Source organism: Vipera berus (genome assembly GCF_964194415.1).
Source record: "Vipera berus genome assembly, chromosome: Z".
NCBI classification, from domain to species: domain Eukaryota; kingdom Metazoa; phylum Chordata; class Lepidosauria; order Squamata; family Viperidae; genus Vipera; species Vipera berus.
Genome location: NC_138205.1, coordinates 52661073 through 52684221, shown reverse-complemented (window position 1 = coordinate 52684221; position 23149 = coordinate 52661073). Strand labels below are relative to the sequence as shown.

General features: G+C 40.7%; 1 protein-coding gene across 1 annotated transcript in view; it reads right to left on the bottom strand.

The window, feature by feature from the left end:
• Positions 1-305: 305 nt before the first annotated feature.
• Positions 306-23149, bottom strand: part of ARHGAP27 (Rho GTPase activating protein 27) — a gene marked incomplete at its 5' end in the record, with an annotated part of 40197 nt that continues 17353 nt past the window's right edge. The window contains 13 exons of the mRNA XM_081345167.1: positions 306-1176; positions 1949-2054; positions 5860-5994; positions 6809-6886; positions 7167-7265; positions 7527-7643; positions 9270-9375; positions 10334-10432; positions 10896-11000; positions 12205-12292; positions 13456-13523; positions 14946-15128; positions 15439-15861. Of these exons, the coding sequence (XP_081201293.1) occupies positions 999-1176; positions 1949-2054; positions 5860-5994; positions 6809-6886; positions 7167-7265; positions 7527-7643; positions 9270-9375; positions 10334-10432; positions 10896-11000; positions 12205-12292; positions 13456-13523; positions 14946-15128; positions 15439-15861 (1785 nt within the window). The 3' untranslated portion in view covers positions 306-998. The remainder of the gene's footprint in view (positions 1177-1948; positions 2055-5859; positions 5995-6808; positions 6887-7166; positions 7266-7526; positions 7644-9269; positions 9376-10333; positions 10433-10895; positions 11001-12204; positions 12293-13455; positions 13524-14945; positions 15129-15438; positions 15862-23149) is intronic.

The window sequence follows — 23149 nt, the reverse complement described above, 5'->3', positions numbered from 1 at the left end:
AAGATCCAGCTATAATTCTCATTGCATCCCTGCTGGAGAGGCACTAGGAAACAGCTGTAGGTATACCAAGCTCTCTGAGCAGCTTCCAACCAGGGAGCATGTAGTGTTTCAGGGGTCAGGTGCTGCAACCTGACCTCTCAATCTTCTGAAGGGCTACAACTTTTGGGCATTTTGCCAACCATTGTTGGTGATGTAACTGTTGGGTTCTACAATTCATGGGATGCCCTCCTTCCTTGTAAACATACAGTATATGTGATTATATTGAACTTGTTTTACCCAAGGATCAGATACACAGATAAGTTGAATTCCTCTTTATTCATCTCAGAGTGCAAGTTATCTTACCTCAGATAATTTACACATATATTGGAACAAGCAACTGATATATAGAAATTAATACAACAAATCTGAATTCTGTATTACAATGCCAATACTGTGATCATGCATTAGTACTGTGACATTTTATGTCTTGCAATCAATAAAGTGGTCAAAGTAACCAATGTTAACCAAATGAAAGTCTGACTCTCTTCAAGCCCATCTCACATTTTCAACAATATTTCATTAAAGAAAAGCCTCCTCAAAATTCAAATTATATTAATCAGTATACTATATCCCACAACTCCTTCACATTTAGAGGTATTGCTTGAAAAATAATTACTTTGGTTGAAAAATAAATCTTTAGATTCACTCACAAAGCCTCCCTCTTTCCCCAAACTTTACACACACTAAATCGTGTAGTCAACAAGAGTGTTGAAAATCACGGATGCAGAATACTGTACCAGGCAATTAGCCCATTACTGGTCCAACAGGGTTTCCTCACCCATGTTTCCAAGCTACAAAAACAAACGTTTTGAATCCAGCAGAGAAGATTTGATTGCTTGCCAAATGTTTCTTGCCCAACTTCATTGTCCCTATCTTTGGCTCTAGCCAGTGACACCTCTTTTCTTATAGCAACAGGAGTTGTTCTCACACTGAAGCCTTTCCATACTACAGCTCTATGTCTAGCTTTCTGGGAATATGTAACTGGTCTGACTAAGGATCTGCTCCATAATCTGATTTTGGAAAAACATGTACATCGCTATATTTCCTTCTTCGTCTTGTGGCCTCAATAAAGTTGGCCCAAAAACAATTGCAATACTCTGCAGAGACATGCGGTTCTTCTCCTGGAACTCTATAACCCTGGGGGGAAAAAAGGAAGAACACCTTAAAGCTATAAGAACAATTCTGCTATGCCACCAGAAATAAGTGGACTTAAGTTCCAATTTCTTTTAGCTGGATTTAATTTTATGACTTACAGTACTTTTATGAAGTACTAGTACTCTTCTATAAAGATGATTGTTACCCACTTGCCCTTTTGTGCCCATTGGGCTGCTTAAGTTTCATTGAATATTATTTCTTTCAAGTAACACAGCACTGAAAGTGTCATCAACTAAATTTCTACAGTGGGGCAATCAGGCAGGCAGACAGGGAACCAGGTGGGATCTGCTTCCTAGTGGGAACTTAATGAAAGGAAGACCAAAAGGCAAAGAAAACTGTCATAAGGGTCTAGTTGGAGGAAACTGTGGCTGAAGCAATACATTTACAAAGGATCTATCGTCACAGGGCTGCTTTTATTGTAAAGTTAGTATTTTAACAGCCTAAACCACAGGTCTGCAACCTGCGGCTCCGGAGCCGCATGCGGCTCCCAGTCCTCTGCCATGTGCAGTCCCCCCCAAAAAAAAGTGGGACTAAAAAAGTTCAACCAATCAATTCAAATATGCAGGGTAGGTGCATATCTCGCCTTGGCTCCACTCTTCAGTCAAACCCTGTTCTGCACATGCACGCATGTACACGCATGTGCACATATTTTTCCTTTTGTGAGGCAACCGGTTCCCAGTGGCTCTTTCACTGTTTCAGGTTGCTGACCCCTGGCCTAAACCGACTAAAAGATCTGGAAAATGATGTTGCTCACCTGGAAAGATGCTGGAAGAGAACCCTCATGGTATTGAAATTAGCAGGAGGTAGAGAATAGACAATCTCTCGTAAGTGATGGCTTCGCTTTGTGGGGTCTATAGTTTCTGCAGTCCCCCCCCCCAAAAGGAGATTTTAGTCATTTTGTTCTTTATATATAAATAATTCTAAGAAGTAACAGCAGATTGTCTGGAGTTTTTCCACTGTTATTTTTCACTGAGATGGAAACACAGGACACGATACCATTTATGTACTTTCTTGCCGCCTTGCTCTTCCCAGCAGTCAAGAGTAAAAGGAGGGGTGGGGAAGGTGCATATCAGACCAGAAGTCACATTCTCCTAATATGATTTTCTTTTCTTTCTTTCTTTCTTTCTTTCTTTCTTTCTTTCTTTTTTTTTTTACAAAAAAGGCTATGCAAGCCTGGGTTGCTACATGCCATGACTCCTCAGATTCCAAAAAAGAGTATATTATTCATATGTGGTCTCTATGTGTTTATGATGAAGTGCCCATTCTATTCTCTTTTTTTGCTTTTGCTTGTGTCCATGTTTTTAACTCTGTATTTTTTCTTTTTTCTCACAACTTTTTTAGTTCAATAAAAACATTATGTAAAATCACAGCTGGCAGTTCTTTAGCTGTGTTGGCCTTCATATGCATCAAGTTCTTTCTAAGAACCTAGGAAGTTGTAATATATATCTGTGTGGATCCCGGTAGAATGGCCTTTTGTAATTGGCAGAGGGAAATTTTCATGCGCTGTCCCAAGATTTTTTGGTATTGGCATCCAATGTGGCAATAACCATCTGGGACCATCAGATGTTGATATTTGTGGTTATCATTACTTGTATTAATTGTCACAAGGCAGGAAAAGGCAATCTATGTTATTTTTCCCAAATAGAGCTCTAATGTGATCTTATTAACCATCTCCTCATTGCAATTTGCTGATAAAAAAGCACTTTCGATTTGTAACGTTATTTGAAGGAAGCTCCTTAAATTGGCGAGGTCTAATTACTTCGCTACCCTCATCGCGTCCGCAGATAATCGCCCGGCCGCCCTGTTTAGGGTGACTTGCTCCCTCCTTAATCAGGAGGTGAGGGAGGATCCCTTGTAGGGTCGTGCCGAGGAGTTTAGCCAACATCTGTCGGACAAAATCGCTTGGATTCAGACCGGTTTGGACTCCGACTGGGCAGAGTCTGACGATCAGGACATGGGTGGTCTTGTAGATGTTATCTGGGAGGAGTTTGATCCTGTGACTCCAAAGGAAGTGGACAGGATTATGAGGAAGCTGAGCTCCACCACTTGTTTATTGGACCCGTGCCCTTCCTGGTTGGTTTATGCGGCTCGGGAGGGAACACGAGGATGGCTCCAGGCGGTGATATCTGCTTCCTTGAGTGAAGGTTGTTTCCCCTCCATCTTGAAGAAGGCGGTGGTGAGACCTCTCCTCAAGAAGCCTACCTTGGACCCAGCTGTATTAAACAACTTTCGTCCGGTCTCCAACCTTCGTTTTCTTGCGAAGGTTGTTGAGAGCGTAGTGGCGCATCAGCTCCCTTTGGTCCTGGAGGAAACTGACTATCTGGACCCGTACGAATCGGGTTTCAGGCCCGAGCACAGCACGGAGACGGCATTGGTCGCTCTGGTGAATGATCTCTGGAGGGCTCGGGACAGGGGTTATTCCTCTGTCCTAGTCCTATTAGACCTCTCAGCGGCTTTTGATACCATCGACCATGGTATCCTGCTGCAGCGTCTCAGGGGATTGGGAGGCACGGTTCTTCAGTGGTTTTCCTCCTACCTCCTGGGACGTTTGCAGTTGGTGTTGGCAGGGGGACAGAGATCGACCTCAAGGCCTCTCGTTTGTGGAGTTCCTCAGGGGTCGGTCCTCTCACCTCTCCTGTTCAACATCTATATGAAGCCTCTGGGTGAGATCATTCGTGGCTTTGGAGCTTTTCATTTCGACCCCAAACCACCCCAGTGATGCCCTCGACATGATGTCCCGTTGCTTGGAGGCGGTCCAGGTCTGGATGGGGAGGAACAGGCTTCAGCTCAACCCTGACAAGACTGAGTGGCTGTACGTGCCAGCATCTCAGGAAATTCAGATCATTCCATCTCTCACTATGGGGGGTGAGTTATTACCCCCTGTAGATAAGGCTCGCAACTTGGGAGTTCTCCTAGATTCACAGCTTTCTTTAGAAGATCATATAGTAACTGTGACTAGGGGGGCCTTCGCCCAGGTTCGCCTGGTGTGCCAGTTGCGGCCCTATCTAGACCGGGATGCCTTGCGTACAGTCACTCATGCACTCGTGACCTCTCGGTTAGACTACTGCAACGCTCTCTACATGGGGCTGCCCTTGAGGACCACTCAGAGGCTCCAGCTGGTGCAGAATGCAGCCACGCGAGTTTTCTTGGGGGTCTCCCATATTACACCTCTGCTCCGTGAACTGCATTGGCTTCCGGTTACCTTCCGGGTGAGATTCAAGATACTGGTAATGGCCTACAAAGCCCTACATAGCATGGATCCGGAATACCTTAGTGAGCACCTGCGGCCGGCATCAACTTCCCTCCGCCCAGTGCGCTCCCACAGAGAGGGCCTCCTTAGGGTGCCACTGGTCGGAGAATGCCGTCTGGTGGCTCCCAGGGGGAGGGCGTTCTCTGTGGGTGCGCCTGAAGCTTTGGAACCATTTACTGGTTGAGCTCCGGATGGCTCCCGACCTTCACTCCTTCCGACATGATCTAAAAACCTATTTGTTTGAACAAGCCGGCCTGGTCTGATGGGTTTGGGTTTTAATTATTGTTTTAATATAATTTATTTTTACATTTGGGCACTAAGGTTTAATTTGTTTTTAATTTTGTATTTTGGTTATTTTGGTATTTATGGCCCTGTTCACCGCCCTGAGTCCTTCGGTAGAAGGGCGGTATACAAATTAAATTAAATAAATAAATAAATAAATAATTTATCATTTATCTATTTGTACCCTGACTTTATTATTTTTACAAATAACTCAAGGCAGCAAACATATCCAACACATTTTGCTCCTATTTTCCCCACAACAACAACCCTGTGAGGTGGGCTGGGCTGAGAGAGAGCCCAAAGTTACCTAGCTGATTTCATGGCTAAGGCAATAGTTGAACTCACTGTCTCTTGCTTTCTATCCTGTGGCTTAACCACTAGACAAAACTGGCTCTATATACTAACAACTTTGACTGGATTTAAATAAAAAATAAACTGGATTTAAATACTACAATCCACAGAAATGTACTCATTTTTAGTTCTTTTTGTTTTGATCTGGCCATGCCCAGGTTTAATGTTACTCTCTGTCTGCCAAGTACCTAACCACAATTTAAAAAGAGTTAAGTGTGATCTTCAGTTGCTGCAAGATTCTCTATCTCTGCTTTAAATGATAAATAAGCAATGGGAAAGAATGGGCAGAATAAAAATAGACCTGTAACTTCTGCTATCAATCTAGGTAATTTGCTAGATTGAAACATTTTCTAACTTTCAATTGTTTCAACAAGAGAAACAACTGAAATGTAGATAACCTGGAGAAAGAATTTTTATATGCAGAATATTCAAATCACCTTTCTGAACTCAAAATTCTGGTTCTGGAAGTATTAGTACAGGTTAGGCATGAAACCAATTGATAATTTTGAGGTAGTCACTAGGAAGAAAGAAGTAGTAAGTCGCCTTTGAAATAGTTGCCATGAAAATTTCAAGTATTAGTCCAGGCACTCATCAGGAGTCAAGACTAATTCAACCCCTCACCCCCAATAGAATGTAAAAACATTCTATATATATATTGAAGTCTGACCACACCTTAGTTATGGGAGATAATGTCTTACAGTCAGAAAATCTATGGCTTTGGTATTCAAAATTGGCCACTAAATAATCTTTTTATTCTTCCCAAGAGTAAAATATTTTCTTACTAGCAGCAGCAATTAGTCTGTCAAAGTAGCTGAAGGGGAAGAGCGGTTCAGGCAGTTCACGGAAGAAGAGTTTGAGTGCCCCAGTGATGACATGAACATCATCCCAACGGCCACCATCAAGATCCAAATGCTCATCTGAAAAATTAATGAAAATTACAATATATACAGTAACATCCCATGTCCCATAGCACTGAAGAAAGAGATAATGATAGCAATGCAGCTATAGTTGATTTTTAGATGAACATTTATTCACAATCCTTGGACCAGAGAACAATACAGTAATATTTGCTCCAGAACCATGCCAAAGAAGAAAAGGCAACTCCCTCAAAAGTGAGTGCAGAGTGCATTTAATTTTCAGAAGGGAGGTCAAATTCAGTACTATCTGGAGAACATCTTGGATTAGGGTAGAACTCTTAAAGGTGAAACTCTTTAATGTTAGAAAGTTCTATATAGATCACAGTTATTCAACCTTTGCAACTTTATGATGTGTGGACTTCAACTCCCAGCATGCTGGCTGCAGAATTCTGGCAGTTGAAGTCTACACATCTTAAAGTTGCTATGTTTCAAAAACACTGAGCTAGACATTCCTCACCTTGCTTTATCTAGTGTGTGCCATGACATGGGAAAGTGGCTCCAAGAGAGAAGCTCAGTCAACTGAGGTTGATTCCCGAATCCTTGTCTGTTTCTCCATGCATCCTACTATGTCCACGTGGGTTCTGGACTGTAGGATGGGAAACATTTGTTTCATGCTAGAATATCATGCATGATATTCTATTAGGCATTCTGGAAAGATGTTGATACCAACATCCCTGGATACTGTCCAGGTTTCAGGAAGCCTCTTATATACATCTCAAAATTATTCACAGACATGAACAAACCTGGAATCTTCTACAGGCAATGGACATTGTGCCTCACTAAGGAATCCCACTTACAAGTCACAGTGGCTTACCATGGTCAACTTTGTAGCGCAATTTTTGTATTGTAGCCAGGTTACCACTTATTCGATAAAGTCCATCAATATCCAAACCTGAGAGACAGAAAAATTGCAGCTATTATCTCTATCTTCGCAAGAGAAAAATAGATGCAAAATAAGGGCCTTTTCTCACACTTTTCATTTCTTTTGCTTCCGTACCAAAAACAACTTTGGTACAGCTTTTTATGAGTCACAAAACAAAATGAAGGACTCAAAATATAAATGTTATGGAAATTCTGATCAAGTTGCATAATGGATGCACATCACGGAATTGAAGATGTGGACTGTTTGGGCTCAGATTTTCAATTTAGGTGAAATGTAGAGTATTGCATACCTCTTTTCTCCACGGTGGCAATGCACTGCCTGACGAAGTGAGGCACTGTACTCTTTTCACGGTCACAGAGAACTTGAAGAGGACATCCAAACACCTGATCTGAGTTTAAACAACAACAATACAAAACCCCCCATATCAACTCAGGCAACAAATATGGATTACATTATTTTTCTAAATTAATTTCCTTCCAATTAGAGGGCAGTACTGCCCTGGCAAGAGGTGGTTGAGCCCCTTGTAGCTTAAATGTTAAAAGTATTTAAAATGGCTACAATTATATAGCAAATGATGACCCAACTGTGGGCCTAAGTGGCACTCCAAGGTCATTTTTTAAACATCATTCTTTCTCTCCAGGGAATATACCTTTAATGTAGCCTCGGTCCCTCAGGTACTGTAGAGATGGACGCTTCAGCAGAAATTTTCTGAGCACATTGCGGATTTTGTTGGAATCACTGTCAGAAGTATGAGAGTGCCAGAAAGCTGCAAAGGAATAACTGGCATTAGAGTACTCTTATAGGGAGTGGAGCATTGTTTTAAAGGTGTGCTGAAACTTTTCCTGATCTTTCAGAGGGAAAAAAAGCAGCAGCAGGAGAAAATTTAAGTTTCTCCACCAAGGTTATTTTAGAGGCTTTTTACACATGCTATTAGTTCCCTTGTTTTGAAAATAAGTCGTTTGGGACGATGTGTAGTCTTCTAGCTGAAAGAATAAAATCAATTCACAAATGCCTCTCTACTGGTTTCTATTCTATACTGCTATCAAGAATACTATGAAATACATTCATGAAATGAGTAGAAATGAAACTCAACTTGAAGGAAGATTCACCTTTACAAATATTCAAACATCAATATATAAAAGAAAGAGAATATGAAAGGAAATAAAGAGTTTCTACTGTCAGGCATGGAAAACTATTTTTAAAAATATTATAATTACTGTTATACTACAAATGCCATTAGTCATATTTATTTTAGTTATATGCCACTCTTCCTCCTAAACATCAGGAGCCTTATCAATATGGGGATCTTCTATGTAAATATCCTTCCTTTCCTGGGCAAGCATAGCAATCAAAACTTGCAGGGATCCAGACTATCCAAAAGATAATGCTCGCAATCTGGTAAGGCACTCTTCCTTAAACCCTGTGCCCTTCAGGGGTATAGAGCTAGATCTTCTATACATCCCCACCCATTTGGAGGAAAATAGGTTAGAAATATAACAGAATTTGCTCTGTTATGTGTTTATTTTAATCTTCACGTTCCAGAATTGTTTCTTTTTGATTCATATACAAACCTCCTTCACAACTTGTAAAGAAACACACCCTTTTTCAATATATGTGGCTTAGTGTGCTACAGTTTTAGCATCCTCCTTAGCTTTTTCCACACTGCAGCCTTCAGCTGCTGATCTGTATATAAACTAGTTGGAAATTAAAGTGGCTTACAAAATTCTTTTCTGGATTTCAACCACATTTTCCCCCTTGGTCACATTAATAGTCAGATGTTCTGTCTCCTACTTCTTTTCCCTTCCCATTCATGAAAGCAAATGCCAACTGCTTTCGTTTTTGTTGCCATGTCTTCTGTGAACTGAAGAAAATTTTACAACTGTTGTTCCTGTCACTTGGACTTGAAACAGAAATTTAGTTCAAATCTTTGTCAATTTGCCTAGTTAAAAGGAAAAAAATATTACAAAACAGACCAGCATTTTGCCATTTCTCCATCAAATCCCTTAAAAAAAGACAAAACAAAGAAACCGCCTGCATTGGCGTTTTCATTGGTGAAATTTGAACATTGTTTGTCAGAACAAAAATAAAGGTCCACTGTTGGAAAAAAATATCCAACAAATTCTAATTCAGTAGCAACCTTTAATTTTATGGTGACTTGAAGTCCTAAAAAAATAATCCTGGTTACTAAATCCTTTTTAAGTATTTTAGGTAAAAGAGGGATTAACAAATCCTAATCCTGAAAAACTATTATGTATCCGTGGATAAGCATGGTATTGTTGAACTAGTTAATCTGCAAACATATGTGATGTTTCCATTTCCATTTTCATCACACACTTTGTATCACTGTTGTCAACTCAGATCACATACATTTGCCAATAAACAGAGCACAAACCTGGATGCTTTTTTTCACTTTCTTTCTCTTTGTTCCCTCCTGTTTGCTCCTTGGATTTTACAGCTGCTGAATTATCATCATCCTCTTCCAAAGGGAAATCTATAGACTGAAAGAAAGAAATACAGAACAATTATTGTCATCCCTGCCAAAAAGCTAGAAGAACTATGAAATCCTAATATTGCCAGTTCCCCTGGCAATTGATAAATATTCCACCTTTCCCTCCATTTTTTCTTTTTCTTTTGGACAGACAATAATGGTAGTAGTAACAAATATAAAAGATTTACAAATGAAAATGAGTGTCATCTGGATGCTCCTATGAAATCCCATGAATGAGGCAGAGCAATGGCAGAAAAAAAGCATTACTTTGTGTGCAAAAACCACAAAGAAAGTTTGAGTGCATGTTAAATTCAATGACAAGTTTTGCATACATTTATGTCATACCAGCTTGCTCATTGATGAAGAGAAAGGAAAACTCTCTACCAGTTGCCATCCCTTCTCCTTTTATCTGAGCTCATGAAGAAGAAAGTTTTTAAAACAACATTACATTTGTAGGACTTAAAGCTCAAGAATTGCTGTATTTCTCCACCAGAGTCCTCAACTGTTTTTTTTTTAAAAGAATTTTCTAGCAGAAAAAAAAAATACTTGTACCGCATTGGAATAAGGAAACATTTTTTTAAAAAAATTCTTCTTCTGATGCTCTTACATGTCCCTGATCTGCAAGAAATTCATTTACTTGCAGGAACCACAACATAAAAAAATAACTCAGAGATTTTAACTCTACCATGTTGTATGTTAGGAATAAGAAATATGTATCCTTCCAGATTCTGCTGATAATCAACTCCCAGCAATGCCAACTAGCACAGCCAATGATGAGAACTGCTGCAGTTTAGTAACCTCTGAAAAGACTAAATATAGAAACATAATAAAGCATCTATATCTTTGAGAGTTTAAGTAAAGGTGGTTTGTACATACCGTCCTCATGGCTCCCACCCTGTGCTGAACAGTATATGAAAAAGATACCTGGTTCATTTGGGATAGCATAGATTCAGCAACAAGAGACGTACCAGTCTGTCAATTCTATTACTAACTGCATCGTGCCACATGCTGCAAATGGATTCCGAATCATGTTGGATCAAATACTCTGAGCCATCCCGTGTCTTCAGCTACAACAGAGCAAGCATTTGTATGTGATACCTGGGTAAAAGTTGTTCTCCGCAAACATTGAAAATTGCTTTAATTTATCAAACTGCACTTGCAAGCCTTCATTGGTTTTTAGAATTATTTTATGAGTGGCTTAGAATAAAGCACATTGCATTCACATAATAGTAATCCATATCAAGAAATAACTAAACTAATTCTTTTTAACAGCAGGCTAGCTCTGACAAAAGATGGGGTGCTTTGGAGACCCTCCCCCACCATAACTATAGGTACAGGAGTTGGTTGCCTATTATCCCTTATCATTTTTCTCCAAGCAGTATAAGATACATTTCCTAAAGCAACTGTGACAGTAAGAGAAATACCTTTTAATTTTGCCACATATAGCAGAGATAGTCCAGGGAAGAGGATCATTTCTTTCCTTTTCTCTAAACTCTGGTATACTTGGCAATAATGATCATTTTTCCTTACCTCCAAGACATTCTTCCTACTTGATCTGTCTTTGTGGGCCCAGGAAAGAGATGCTCCATGAAGATTTGCTTTAAACTCTGGACTACTTAGCACAGAGGGATGTTTCTAAATGTGCAAAGAAGAAAAGCAGAAGTAACACAAATGTTCAGATTGGACCATTACTCACTGATCTCCCATCTTCCTTTATAATATTATATCTATCCAGTATACAAATTATAATACAAATTTCCATTTATTCTACTATGACTAATATATCTTGCTTCCACAGAAATCCAGATTTTTGGCCAAAGTATGCTGTGTGAGTAAGATTTTAGTTATGCATACATATTCCTAATCAATTGGTGTGAATATAAATGAAAACAGAAAAGTTTCTAATTTAAAGTAAGGTTTAGAGATGTCTACAGAGGCAACTATCTCCATCATTGTGTCCTCCATAAATGTTAAACTAATACTTCATCACACAGCTAACATTACCAATGGGAAGGCTGGGAATGATAAGGAAAAATTGCATCCCAACTAAACCATTAATTTTATAAGAGAGGCGCTATGGGCCCAGTAACCTTTTTTGGCCATAGTTTATGAAAAACATTTATCCTATTGTTCCAACAAAGTGCTTAAGGAAGCAAGGAACAGACTTAAAGACAAAAAGAGACATCATTTAAAAGATCAAATAAAGTTTAGCAAATAAGTAGCTGAGCATACTGCAGTAACAACTTGCAGGGCTTCCAAAAAAGAAAAAACAATGAACCAAATGCATAAAATAAGGGACGGGGGCAAAATGAAGGAAAACTTCTGAAATTCCACATAAGGATGACTCATATGAAATTCATCACCATCTAATTAAGTTTTATCCAATAAAGAGGCAAGAAAGAGAACTTCAAAGCAATTTGGTATTTTTTAAAAAAAGTTATTTTATATACAGTGTAATTGTCCAAGTCTTCCTCATACTAATTTTGCTTTACTTTTAATGCTGTACCATATTATTAACATATATAATTGTTTTTTTCTGAGCAGACATATATAATTAAAAAATAATTTGTAAAAATTATAAGAGCCAAACAGAAAATTTATTCACACGCATAGGGAAACAAGTATTTCAAAGTCTGCAAATGGATTTTTGCTAACCAAATGCAACCGTGAAGATGAGAAGAAAAGACTTCTAAAGGTACCTTAAGAATTTAACAGATTCATATAAAGGAAGATGATTTTTAAATTAACTGTATTTGTAAATTTTAATCTCTTCAGCTCTCTATTCTGTTGGAATATCAACTGGTTATCTCAGAACAGGAAGCTAAAGCTGAAGACTTACTATACCACTGGAAGCTGAATGCTTGGAGTCCTTGAAAAATATTAAGGCACCACCTTCCAAGACCGTCCATACACAAGTCCAGTTCTTCCTAAAAGAAAGTAAAGAAAGGACACATCATTCACAGAATAACATTAACTGGGTAGGCATAAACTGAAGTGTAAGGGAGAGATTTCAGTTTGGAAAAAAATAGTATAACTATCCAAACATAGACATCAATGTTCTCACTTTCTCTCCCTCATCATTTTTCAACACACATTGCTCTTAACAATCAACACATAAAAGGAGTATGTCTCTATGAATGATCAACTCAGTCATGATGAGAAAACGGGTTCAAAGTAGTATGCAGTACAGACAATATAGTATATAGCTGAAGAATAAGAGAGAGGCACAATCAGGAGGCCAATAATTCAGTTCCAAATTGCTCACAAGTAAATCAAAAAGGAGTTGGCAGAAAGCTGAGAAACAGGTAACTGTTCTGCAATGAATGCCTTTATTCACGGTAATGTAGACCCATTTAGTTCCTGCAAATGTGCCAAAGAAGGCAATAGGCAATTGGCAAATACCTTCAACAGCTTAAAGCAGCTTCTAATTTTACTGATTACTTACTTTATTTAAGTTCAACCTTGCTTGCTTTTACTTAATTAGCAATGATTTGTTAGTGAACTTGTTAGTGATGCATTCCCTTCACAAAATATGCTTAAGTCTCTCAAATGATACTTGCCTGAGCCAGCATTTTCAAATAGCCTTACAGAATTATAAAGCTCATCACACACTTTTGGTTAGATCCTTGCCTTTCATTTCAATGGTAACACTTATATGTTTAAGGGGGATTTCTTAGGATGGGGTGGGGGGAACACAATGGGTACCACTACTTTCCTTGTAAGCAGTAGCTCAGGAATATGGTTTCATTTCCACCAGTGGCTAAAGACCTATACCAATCTAGAGGCAAGGAATTAAAATGCCTAAGAAGTCTCTGATATCTAGGCTGCTATGGACCAGAGAAGAGATTTTATCTTGTGCCTTGAATGACTGAATAAGGAAGAAGCAGGACCTTAGAAAGCAACATCAACTGATCTATTCCACAACTGCAAGTGCTTATTGTTGTAGGAAAACCCCCCATATTTTTAATGGTCCGAGTAACTCAAGTTCCAAGCAAGAAAAAAAGTACTATTCCAAATTTCCTTCTTGCCTCTCCCTACATCAGAAAAACTGAAATAAGTCCACAAAACATACAAAACAGGCTCCTCTTACTTCAGGCGTTTCCCTTTATCAGCAGTTCTTGTCCGATAGAGCATCCCAGCTTTCTCAAGAGATTTCAGCTGGGGAGATGGAGAAAAAGAAATGGTGATGTAATCTTGTCCAAGTTGCTGGGGAAAACCCCATCATCAGAGCAAAGGATGGCTATGCTATTAGATAGGGTCAGTAGCAACAACCTCATGTCATTGAGGATTGCTTTTAAACAAATCCAAAGTCACTGGGAGGAGGGGTAGACTCTCCTCACTTCCCAAGCGTGGTTGTCATCATTTGGCTTAAGGCCACTGTAAGAAATAAATTTAGGAATCAAGACAATACAACACTTCAGATATTGCCTAATTTAATCCCGAGTACAGGAAAGATACTAAAAATTGGGAGCCTAGTCAGTAGACATTTTATATTTGCATTATCAAACTGATTAAAATCGGAGCCCCTTTTCATCTTCCTTAGAGAGAAAATAATTCTAGAGTTTCTTCTACTGCGGTGAGGCTTGGTCTCTCAGTTACAATTTAAGGAAATAAGATCAGGAAATGGACAATGTGGAAATTGCAATTGCAGGCACTAACTGGCTGTTTGAAAGTGGTAGCTTGTTTGGCCATCTTATTCTCATCAATCCCTCCATCTTTCCAAAAGGTCCTCCTGGTTTAAACTGTGCAAAGGATCAGGATACTAGTTGGCTTCTCCCTTTAATTTATTTATCAAAACCCCTCTTTAGATCTGCTATCAGCAAGCAGAGACCCTTTCTTCCATACCTGCTCATCTTTTGACCCAGGGTGAACTGACCGGTTGGGGGACCAACTTGCAAAAGGACTGCTGTCACGACTAGATCCACTACTGGTACTCTGGCGATCGCCAGAAGTGGTCATCTAAGTATAATAATTTTAGCAGCAGTAAACAACATACAGGCATGCATACAACAGTTCTCCAGGATTGTGATCTACTGTATTGCAACGCTCAAGTTTGTATTTACGTCTATCAATAAGTAACCCATTTTACCTGCTCTTTCTTTCAACAGATGAATTTGTATGCCAATCGATTAAACTTTAGAATCTGTTTTACAGGTTGGCATTTTTACTGTGTCCATCTCATTCAGCGACTGGGATCATAGAGGCAAATGGTGGTTTGCTTAACCATGGGTTTCTGAAGAAATTATGATGACTGGGAATACATTATGGAGTAAATCCTTTGTTCTATGTGATTACATTTTTAATGTTTTAATTTAAAGAGCTCTGATTCTACCATTAGAATGTCTCAGCCTCATTGTAAAATTAATCTTGTACCCACAGAATCATAGGATTTGAACGACCTTGGAGGTCTTCTAATCCAACCTTTTGCCCAGGGCAAGTATCCTAAGATCTGCCCAACTGGGTTCCCAACTTTTGTTTGAAAATCTCTAGTGATGGAAGTAGGCCAGTTCTCATGGTCTGGAAATTCCTCCTTGAATCTCCCTCTGTGCCCCGCTCCCAGTCTTTCCAAGGTATTCTTACCATCTGTGGGACATTAAACATTGATGTTTCTGGGGTGCCTGGGGAGGCACAACCTAGGTCTGCTGAAGGAATACCAGTATAGTCAAATTGCTTGTAGGATCCATCAGGAGAATAACCTTCCTCTGAAGAGAGTTCAAGTTCATGAGGAGAAAGTTTTGGGTAGTCAGTTTCTGGAGTTGGTGGCTAAAAAAAAAATTCAGAAAAGAGATCAATACACAAACAATTTTCCTTCCTCCCCAAAAAGCTGAAGGGATTCTGGCTTAGAGGTTTCTTTCCCGAAGGCTTGAGAATTGTGGAGCAACCTCTTCACCCCAAAATCCAGCCTTGCTGGACTCTAAAAGATCTGCTTCTTCTCCAGGTATTAGCCCAATTATAATTACAGTATGAGTTATGGGCCTGATCCTCACCACAATATATTTTATTTTACTTTATTATTTTATCATTTTTCTTTGTATCTGATGTTTTTAATAGACCTCTCGTCCCATCCACTTACCCTCTGATCCGGAGCTCTCCTAGTAAGTGCAAGCCGCATCTCCGGAGGATTGAGAATTTCTTTTGGTGCCTCCCATGAAGTCTCACCTGTTGCTGCGTTATAGAAAAATATTTGCCCACTAGCCTCATCTACATACTGGTTCCACTCAGCAGATGAGTCAGGGCTGGGACAGTGAGAGTGGGAAAGACTCACACTATTCAAGGAAGCCTCAAAGGGAGACTCCCATGTTGTCTGACCAGACACAGAATTGTAATAGAAGAAATGACCACTTTTGGTGTCGGTGTGAATTTCCCAGTTGTTCAAGGGGTTGCTGAGGCACTGCTGGAATGGGGAGTGGGAATCGTTGGCAGTGGTAGTACTGTGCTCCAACTGAAGTTCTTGTATGTTCACATATACTGGATCTGTAGCCACATCTTCAAGCAACTATGAAAATAATAAAGAAAAGTAATCCAACCACATCTTTGTATGAAACCTGTCTCTTAACTAACTGTCCCATTCTCTGAATGGCTTCTATAATTCCTGGTTAGTTACTAAGGAGCCAGGATTATGAAATCACACTTAAACAATTAATAATTAGCAATAGTCTAATAAAGTCCATTAAAACAACCCAATATAACAAATAGCAAAAGAAATCAGATAATATACAATTTAAGGAAAGATACAAAAATTTAATTATTCCATACTCAGTATTTCTGCTCAAAAAGACATTTGTACAAATTAAAAAAATCTTCAAGACTCCTTGTGCATTAAGTGTAGAAAACAATCTTGGCAGAAATACCATAACTACAATTATTTTGAGATGTAAAGCTGCTTGCTTGCAATGGACTGACTTTTGATATTAATAAGCAAACAATTCATTAAACACATCCAATATTTTGCTGTTTCACTCAAAAGTCAAGCAAAACAGGCTTCCAGTTTTGATGTCACGGTGAGGCAGACACAGGAAGACGGGGTTCTGTCTTTTATGTTCAATTTCGCCCGCTGGGGACCCTGGAGAGGGTTGAAAATTGCCCCTTAGAGGTGACAAGCAAGGAGGTGACCCTTGTTGTTCGCAGGAGGGTGGCAGCCCTTCTGTTTGATTTGAGGAAGCCCTCCAAACTGGTGAGGGAAAGAGTGGATACATTCATGTAGCCAGTTAAAAGACAATAAGCACCAACAAGCAATATTACAGCAATGTGGATGAAACTGGGTGAGACCTGATCCTTTCTTTATGCTTTTAAGACTTCTTCCTGAAATACTGCCAAAAGTGGCAATTTAACTTAATTAAATTTAATTATATAATTACACACACACACACACACACACACACACACACACACACACACACACACACGGCTTGGAAATCTGGAGACTAAAAGTGCTTTTAAGACCTTTTTTTTTTAAAAAAAAGGGGAACTTGAAAAGTTTACAATATAAGTTTTGGATTAAAAAAAACCCTGGAAAATGGTGTCAATGCCATCTAGTGGTGAATTTATGGCACTACAACTTATTATGCCTAAAAGAAACCTGACTCAAAGCCCAGATTTAGATAAGACACTTGCTGGCCTTGGAAGCTTTTACTTTTGGAGATTGCAGCTGAGAAAAGGGAAAAGGCTTGGGGGCTGCTTATCTGTGTGGCAGAGATGATAAACTATTCTAAAATTGGCCTGTCTGAACTACAAACACAAATACTGACTTTCAGAACTGTATTGTGGAACTATTTTCCTGTAGAAGAAATATACAGTATTGCCTGATATGATGGAACATTTTGGATTATAAAACTTAATAAACAACTTTTAATGGTTCTTTCTTCTCCCTGGACAGAAAGGATATATAACAATAATATTGGAAAGGGAAAAGAATTTTATCAACCAAGATTTCAGATCATACTGGAGAATAAGAAAGGAAAGCCGATGGAATGGAAGATAAAGCTATTACCGGAACTGTGGGGAATTGGAGAAGGAGGGAGGCTATTTAATAAATATCAATGGGCTAGCTCTTCCAAAAATACTTTAACTAAATTGTTTCTTTTGCTCCAAATAATATACACAAAAATAGAGGAAGAATTATTTGATGATCCAAATGCACTGACTTGGAAAGTTAGTTGGCAAAGGAAGAAAGCTAGAGTAAGACTGAAGAAAACAGAAGCTTTGCTATTAGAGGGGATATTATATTATTAATTAGATGTTTGAATATGGTTAAGAATAGATTTCTAGAAACAGAAATATTATAACAACTAGATAGATAAGATTAGTAATCAGAATATTATATTTTGGCATGAAAAGAGAAACAAGAAAATGCTAAGAAGTTTGAATAAGAGAAGTTTTTGGTTAACCAAAAACGGTTCCTGACGGCGCTTGGGTCTATGCCTATCCCCCTCGCTCACAGCCCGGCCGATGCCTTGGTGGATGCCTGGGAAAGGGCTGCCACCGAGGCGCTCGACCGTGTTGTACCCTTGTGACCCCTGACCCGGTGCAGATCCCGGTGGGCTCCATGGTTTTCTGTGGAGCTCCGGGAGATGAAGCGTTGGAGACGAGGTCTAGAGAGCTGTTGGAGATCCAGCCGGTCTGAGTCTGACCGGTTGCAGTTAAGAACCTTTACGAGGTCTTATCTCGCGGTGATGAGGACAGCGAAGTCTAATTACTTTGCTGCCCTCATCGCATCTGCAGATAATCGCCCGGCCGCCCTGTTTAGGGTGACTCGCTCCCTCCTTAATCAGGAGGTGAAGGAGGAGCCCTTGCAGGGGCAAGCCGAGGAGTTTAGCTATCATCTGACGGACAAAATTGCTCAGATTCGAGCCGGTTTGGATTCTGACTGGGCAGAGACTGACGGGGAGGAATCGAGCGGTCTGCAGGGGTGTCAAACTCAATTTCATTGAGGGCCGCATCAGCATTGTGGTTGCCCTCAGGGGGCCAGGTGGGTGTGGCCTGGGTGGGCGTGGCCTACTGGGTGGGTGTGGCTAGAGTGCATATGGCCTACTGGGTGGGCGTGGCCAGCTCTACATTGTTTGCATCAAGGGTGCCTATGGGGGCCTGGGCAGGAGTGGGACAGATTTGAGGGTCTCTGGCAGGAGGAGGGTCTCTGGGCCAGGGCCAAGGCAGTGGGGGCCATTCCCTCATTGTTTCCAGGATGGCTTTGCGGGCCGCATGAAACCACTTCACGGGCCGGATCCGGCCCCCGGGCCTTGTGTTTGACATGTCTGGTCTAGAGAATGTTACCTGGAGTGAATTCAATCCTGTGACCCCAGATGAGGTGGACAGGATCATGAGAAGACTGAGTTATGCCACGTGTTTTTTGGACCCGTGCCCCTCCTGGCTGGTATATGCAGCCTGGGAGGAGACACGAGGCTGGTTCCAGGCAGTAATAACTGCTTCTTTGAAGGAGGGTACCTTCCCTGCTGCCTTGAAGGAGGCAGTGGTGAGGCCCCTCCTCAAGAAGCCTGCCCTGGACCCGGCTATTTTGAACAACTATCGTCCGGTCTCCAACCTTCGCTTCCTTGCGAAGGTGGTTGAGTGTGTGGTGGCATTTCAGCTCCCTCTGTTCCTGGAGGAAACTGATTATCTGGACCCATACCAATCGGGCTTCAGGACGGGGTACAGCACGGAGACGGCATTGGTTGCGCTGGTGAATGATCTCTGCCGGGCTTGGGACAGGAGTTGTTCCTCTGTCCTAGTCCTATTAGACCTCTCAGCGGCTTTTGATACCATCGACCATGGTATCCTACTGTGGCGTCTCAGGGGGTTGGGAGTGGGGGGCACTGTTTTACAGTGGTTATCCTCCTACCTCCTGGGTCGCTTGCAGTTGGTGTTGACGGGAGGGCAGAGGTCCGCCCTGAGGCCTCTCGTTTGTGGAGTTCCTCAGGGGTCGGTCCTCTCTCCCCTCTTGTTCAACATCTATATGATGCCGCTGGGTGAGCTCATTCGTGGTTTCGGGGTGGGGTATCATCAGTATGCTGATGATACCCAGCTTTTTCTTTCCACCCCGAACCAACCCAGTGATGCCCTCGACATGATGTCCCGTTGCCTGGAGGCGGTCCGAGTTTGGATGGGGAGAAACAGGCTTCGTCTCAATCCTGCCAAGACTGAGTGGCTGTGCATACCGGCATCTCAGACTAACTAATCTTTTCCATCGTTAACTATGGGGGGTGAGGTGTTACCGCCCGTTGATAGGGCCCGCAACTTGGGCATCCTCCTGGATTCACGGCTCAGTTTGGAAGATCATATAGGAGCTGTGGCCAGGGGGGCTTTTGCCCGGGTTCGCCTGGTGTGCCAGTTACGGCCCTATCTGGACCGAGATGCCCTACGCACAGTCACCCATGCGCTCGTGACCTCCTGGCTAGACTACTGCAATGCTCTCTACATGGGGCTGCCCCTGAGGACCACTCGGAGGCTTCAGCTGGTGCAGAATGCAGCCGTGCAAGTTGTGATGGGAGTCTCCCAATACTCCCATGTAACACCTCTTCTCCGCGAGCTGCATTGGCTTCCAGTTGCCCTCCGGGTGAGATTCAAGGTGCCGGTGATGACCTATAAAGTCCTAAATGGCATGGGCCCAGATTATCTAAGGGAGCACCTGCTGCCAGCGTCAATTTCCCATCGTCCTGTGCGCTCCCACAGGGAGGGCCTCCTCAGGGTACCACCAGTCAAGGATTGCCAATGAGCGATCCCCAGGGGGAGGGCGTTCTCTGTGGGTGAGCCTGCCCTATGAAATCAACTGCCAACGGAACTCCGGACTGCCCCCGACCTTCGTTCATTTTGCCGGGACCTAAAAACCTGGCTCTTTGAGCTATCTGGTCTGGACTGAGGGGTTTAATGTTTTTAAATTGTGATTTTAATTTTTGCGGCTAGACTTAATTTAATTTAATTTTAATTTTATATTGTATTGTTTTTAAATTTTGCCTTGTAAACTGCCCTGAGTCCTTTGGGAGTAGGGCGGTATATAAACTGAATTAATAAAATAATAATAAATATTTATTAATAGCAATAAGAATTGTATTTGCTTAATGTGGAAAAATGTTTATTACCAGAAGAAGAGAGGATGTATTAGATGGTGTAATATTGGGTTTAATATGAAGAAGCTTATATTTATCATGGAATTACTAATGGACCCAGTCAACCAGCAATGTACCCCTCAAATATGTCACATTTCCAAAGTAGAGTAGTATTTAAAGAACTTATATCTTCCAGCGTCCCTGATTTTTACCATGGCAATTGTCCTTGCCTTGGATGATCTTTAAACCGATAGTTAACATTCTATAACTTTGGAGTATTTTCCATCCAACCCCTCTGTTCTCATCTTTGTACTTGTGTCTTTTAAAAGTACTTAGATGTGCAGAACATAGCAATGAATATGCATATTTTTTTGCCAAAGATGCAATGTTTTCTCACCTGCTGTCTTTAACAGTTTGACTATTAAATACTCAAACTAACTTACTGACAAACTCCACTAAATAAGTTATATATTAAGCATATTGTAGATCTATAGCAAAGAAAAGGTTTGAAATCCAAAATAAAAGTTGGACACAAGTATTTTCTCTGGATTCTGCTTTTTAATTCTGAACTTCTGTTATCCCTTTCAAATGATCTTAAGTTAATTTTGATGCTGTAATTGGGATGTGTATTGCTCTATCTTGCATATGCATCTATTAAGTGTATATTTCTACATCAACTGCAGTGTTGTGGCAACCTTGCCAAATCCAGTTCTTAGATACTGAATTTCTGTTCCCATAATTGATAAACCATTATGTAAGAGAAATTCAGAAGAGAAAATAGAAATTTAGATTATTTTCCTGGTCAGAAATGAGAAAGCCCTTAACTGACTACATGAAGAAGTCTTTTTCCCCCAACCTTTTCCTTTCAATATTTTTCTACTATTTAGACTACGAGAAGAAAAATAAACCACACTCCCCAGATGAGGTTTAATTGAAATCACAATTTAATGTTTGTTCTGGATTAGAATGAAGACTTTTTTAAAAAAAGGGCCAGATTCAAGCCACTAGAATTTAATTTAGTGAGAATTAATCTGATGATTACCAACTTCTAATGTAACTAAAATCATTCAGGGCTATGGTATAGATCAGTCCCTGCTTACAATCTTGAATAGTTTTTCTCAGCCTAATATATTATTGATTTGGTGGACTCTTCTCCTACCCATCTTTACTCAGTATGGCAATTTGTACTACTGGCAGAGAATGAGAAAATTGTAATCTAGGAATTTAGAGAACACTGAGTAGAAGGAGTCTATAGAAATAAAGATACTAAAGAGGACAGATTTTCAAGAAAAAGAAAGTGGTGAATCCAGATTAACAAAGATAGCCACAAAGTCATGGATATTAGAGAATTAAGGCTTAGAAATATTTGATATGGACATTGGACAGAGAAATAACATGATTCTGCTATATACTATATACTGGCACACAGAATGGACACACAAATTACTTTCAATAGCAATAAGCAAGCCACAGACTCTGGACTATCTCTAAATGGGGAAGCTGTTGATTTATTCTTGGGCATGTTAAGTACTGGGGACAGGAGATAAAAACAGATCCAAGTTGCTCAACAATTCACTGCTACCAAGATAGAGTTGCCTGACAAGAGAAAAACTGTCACAGGGAAGCAGAATGCTCAGCTTCGTGGCTCATTGGATCTTCATGATGCTGTGATTAGTCACACACAGCCAAAGTTACAAGGAAGGGAACACAGAAACATTTTTCCAGATATAGTACTTCTATGAAAATATCTCAGGGAGGATCACATTCCAGAGATGGACATGGACAGAAGATATACTATATATCATGTGACTGTTGCATTTGTTTGATATGTGCAGACATCTACATTTATCCCCAGCTATGTACTGCATGAAAAGCCAGTTTAGTGCAGTGGTTAAGGCATCAGGCTAGAAATGGAGAGGCCACGAGTTCTATTCCTGCCTGAGGCAAAAGCTAACTGAGTGACCCTGGGCCACTCTCTCAACTCTAGAACAGAGATAACAACAAACTAGTTCTGAAGTTCTTGTTAAGAAAATTGCATTCATTTAATTCATTCAAAATTAGGCTGCATTTGTACAATATGGTAGACTAGACCAGACATATCAAACACAAGGCCCGGGGCCCGGATCTGGCCCGCGGTTACATGCGGCCCGTGAAGCAATCCTGGAAACAGTGAGGGAACGGCCCCCACTGCCTTGGCCCTGGCCCGGAGACCCTCCTCCTGCCAGAGACCCTCAAATCTGTCCCACTCCTGCCCAGGCCCCCATAGGCACCCTTGATGCGAATGATGTAGAGCTGGCCATGCCCACCCAGTAGGCCATACACAGTATAGCCACGCCCACCCAGGCCACACCCACCCAGCCCCCTGAGGGCAACTGCAATGCTGATGCGGCCCTCAATGAAATTGAGTTTGACACCCCTGGACTAGACTATAATAAGAATGGCATAGTTTGTGATGCAATTTGCTGTAGTAGGTCAATCATCACCTTACATAAAATATTCAGTAGCATCTTTTCCCCAAATACTATATGCTGTCTGATGCTTTTTTCTCCAGTTTCAGGGGATAGTTTTTCTTCCTGGTTTGAAAGAGCAGGTTAGGGCAGAAGGAGAATATCTTCAAAGAATTTTGGACACATGGCAACCCAACTGTTAATACATAATAAAATGGGTTGTGTGTTTTCAGCCCACAGAGTGGGTGAGGCAATATTTAGAAACTCTCTTGCTTAAACCAGCCAAGATCAGCTGTAA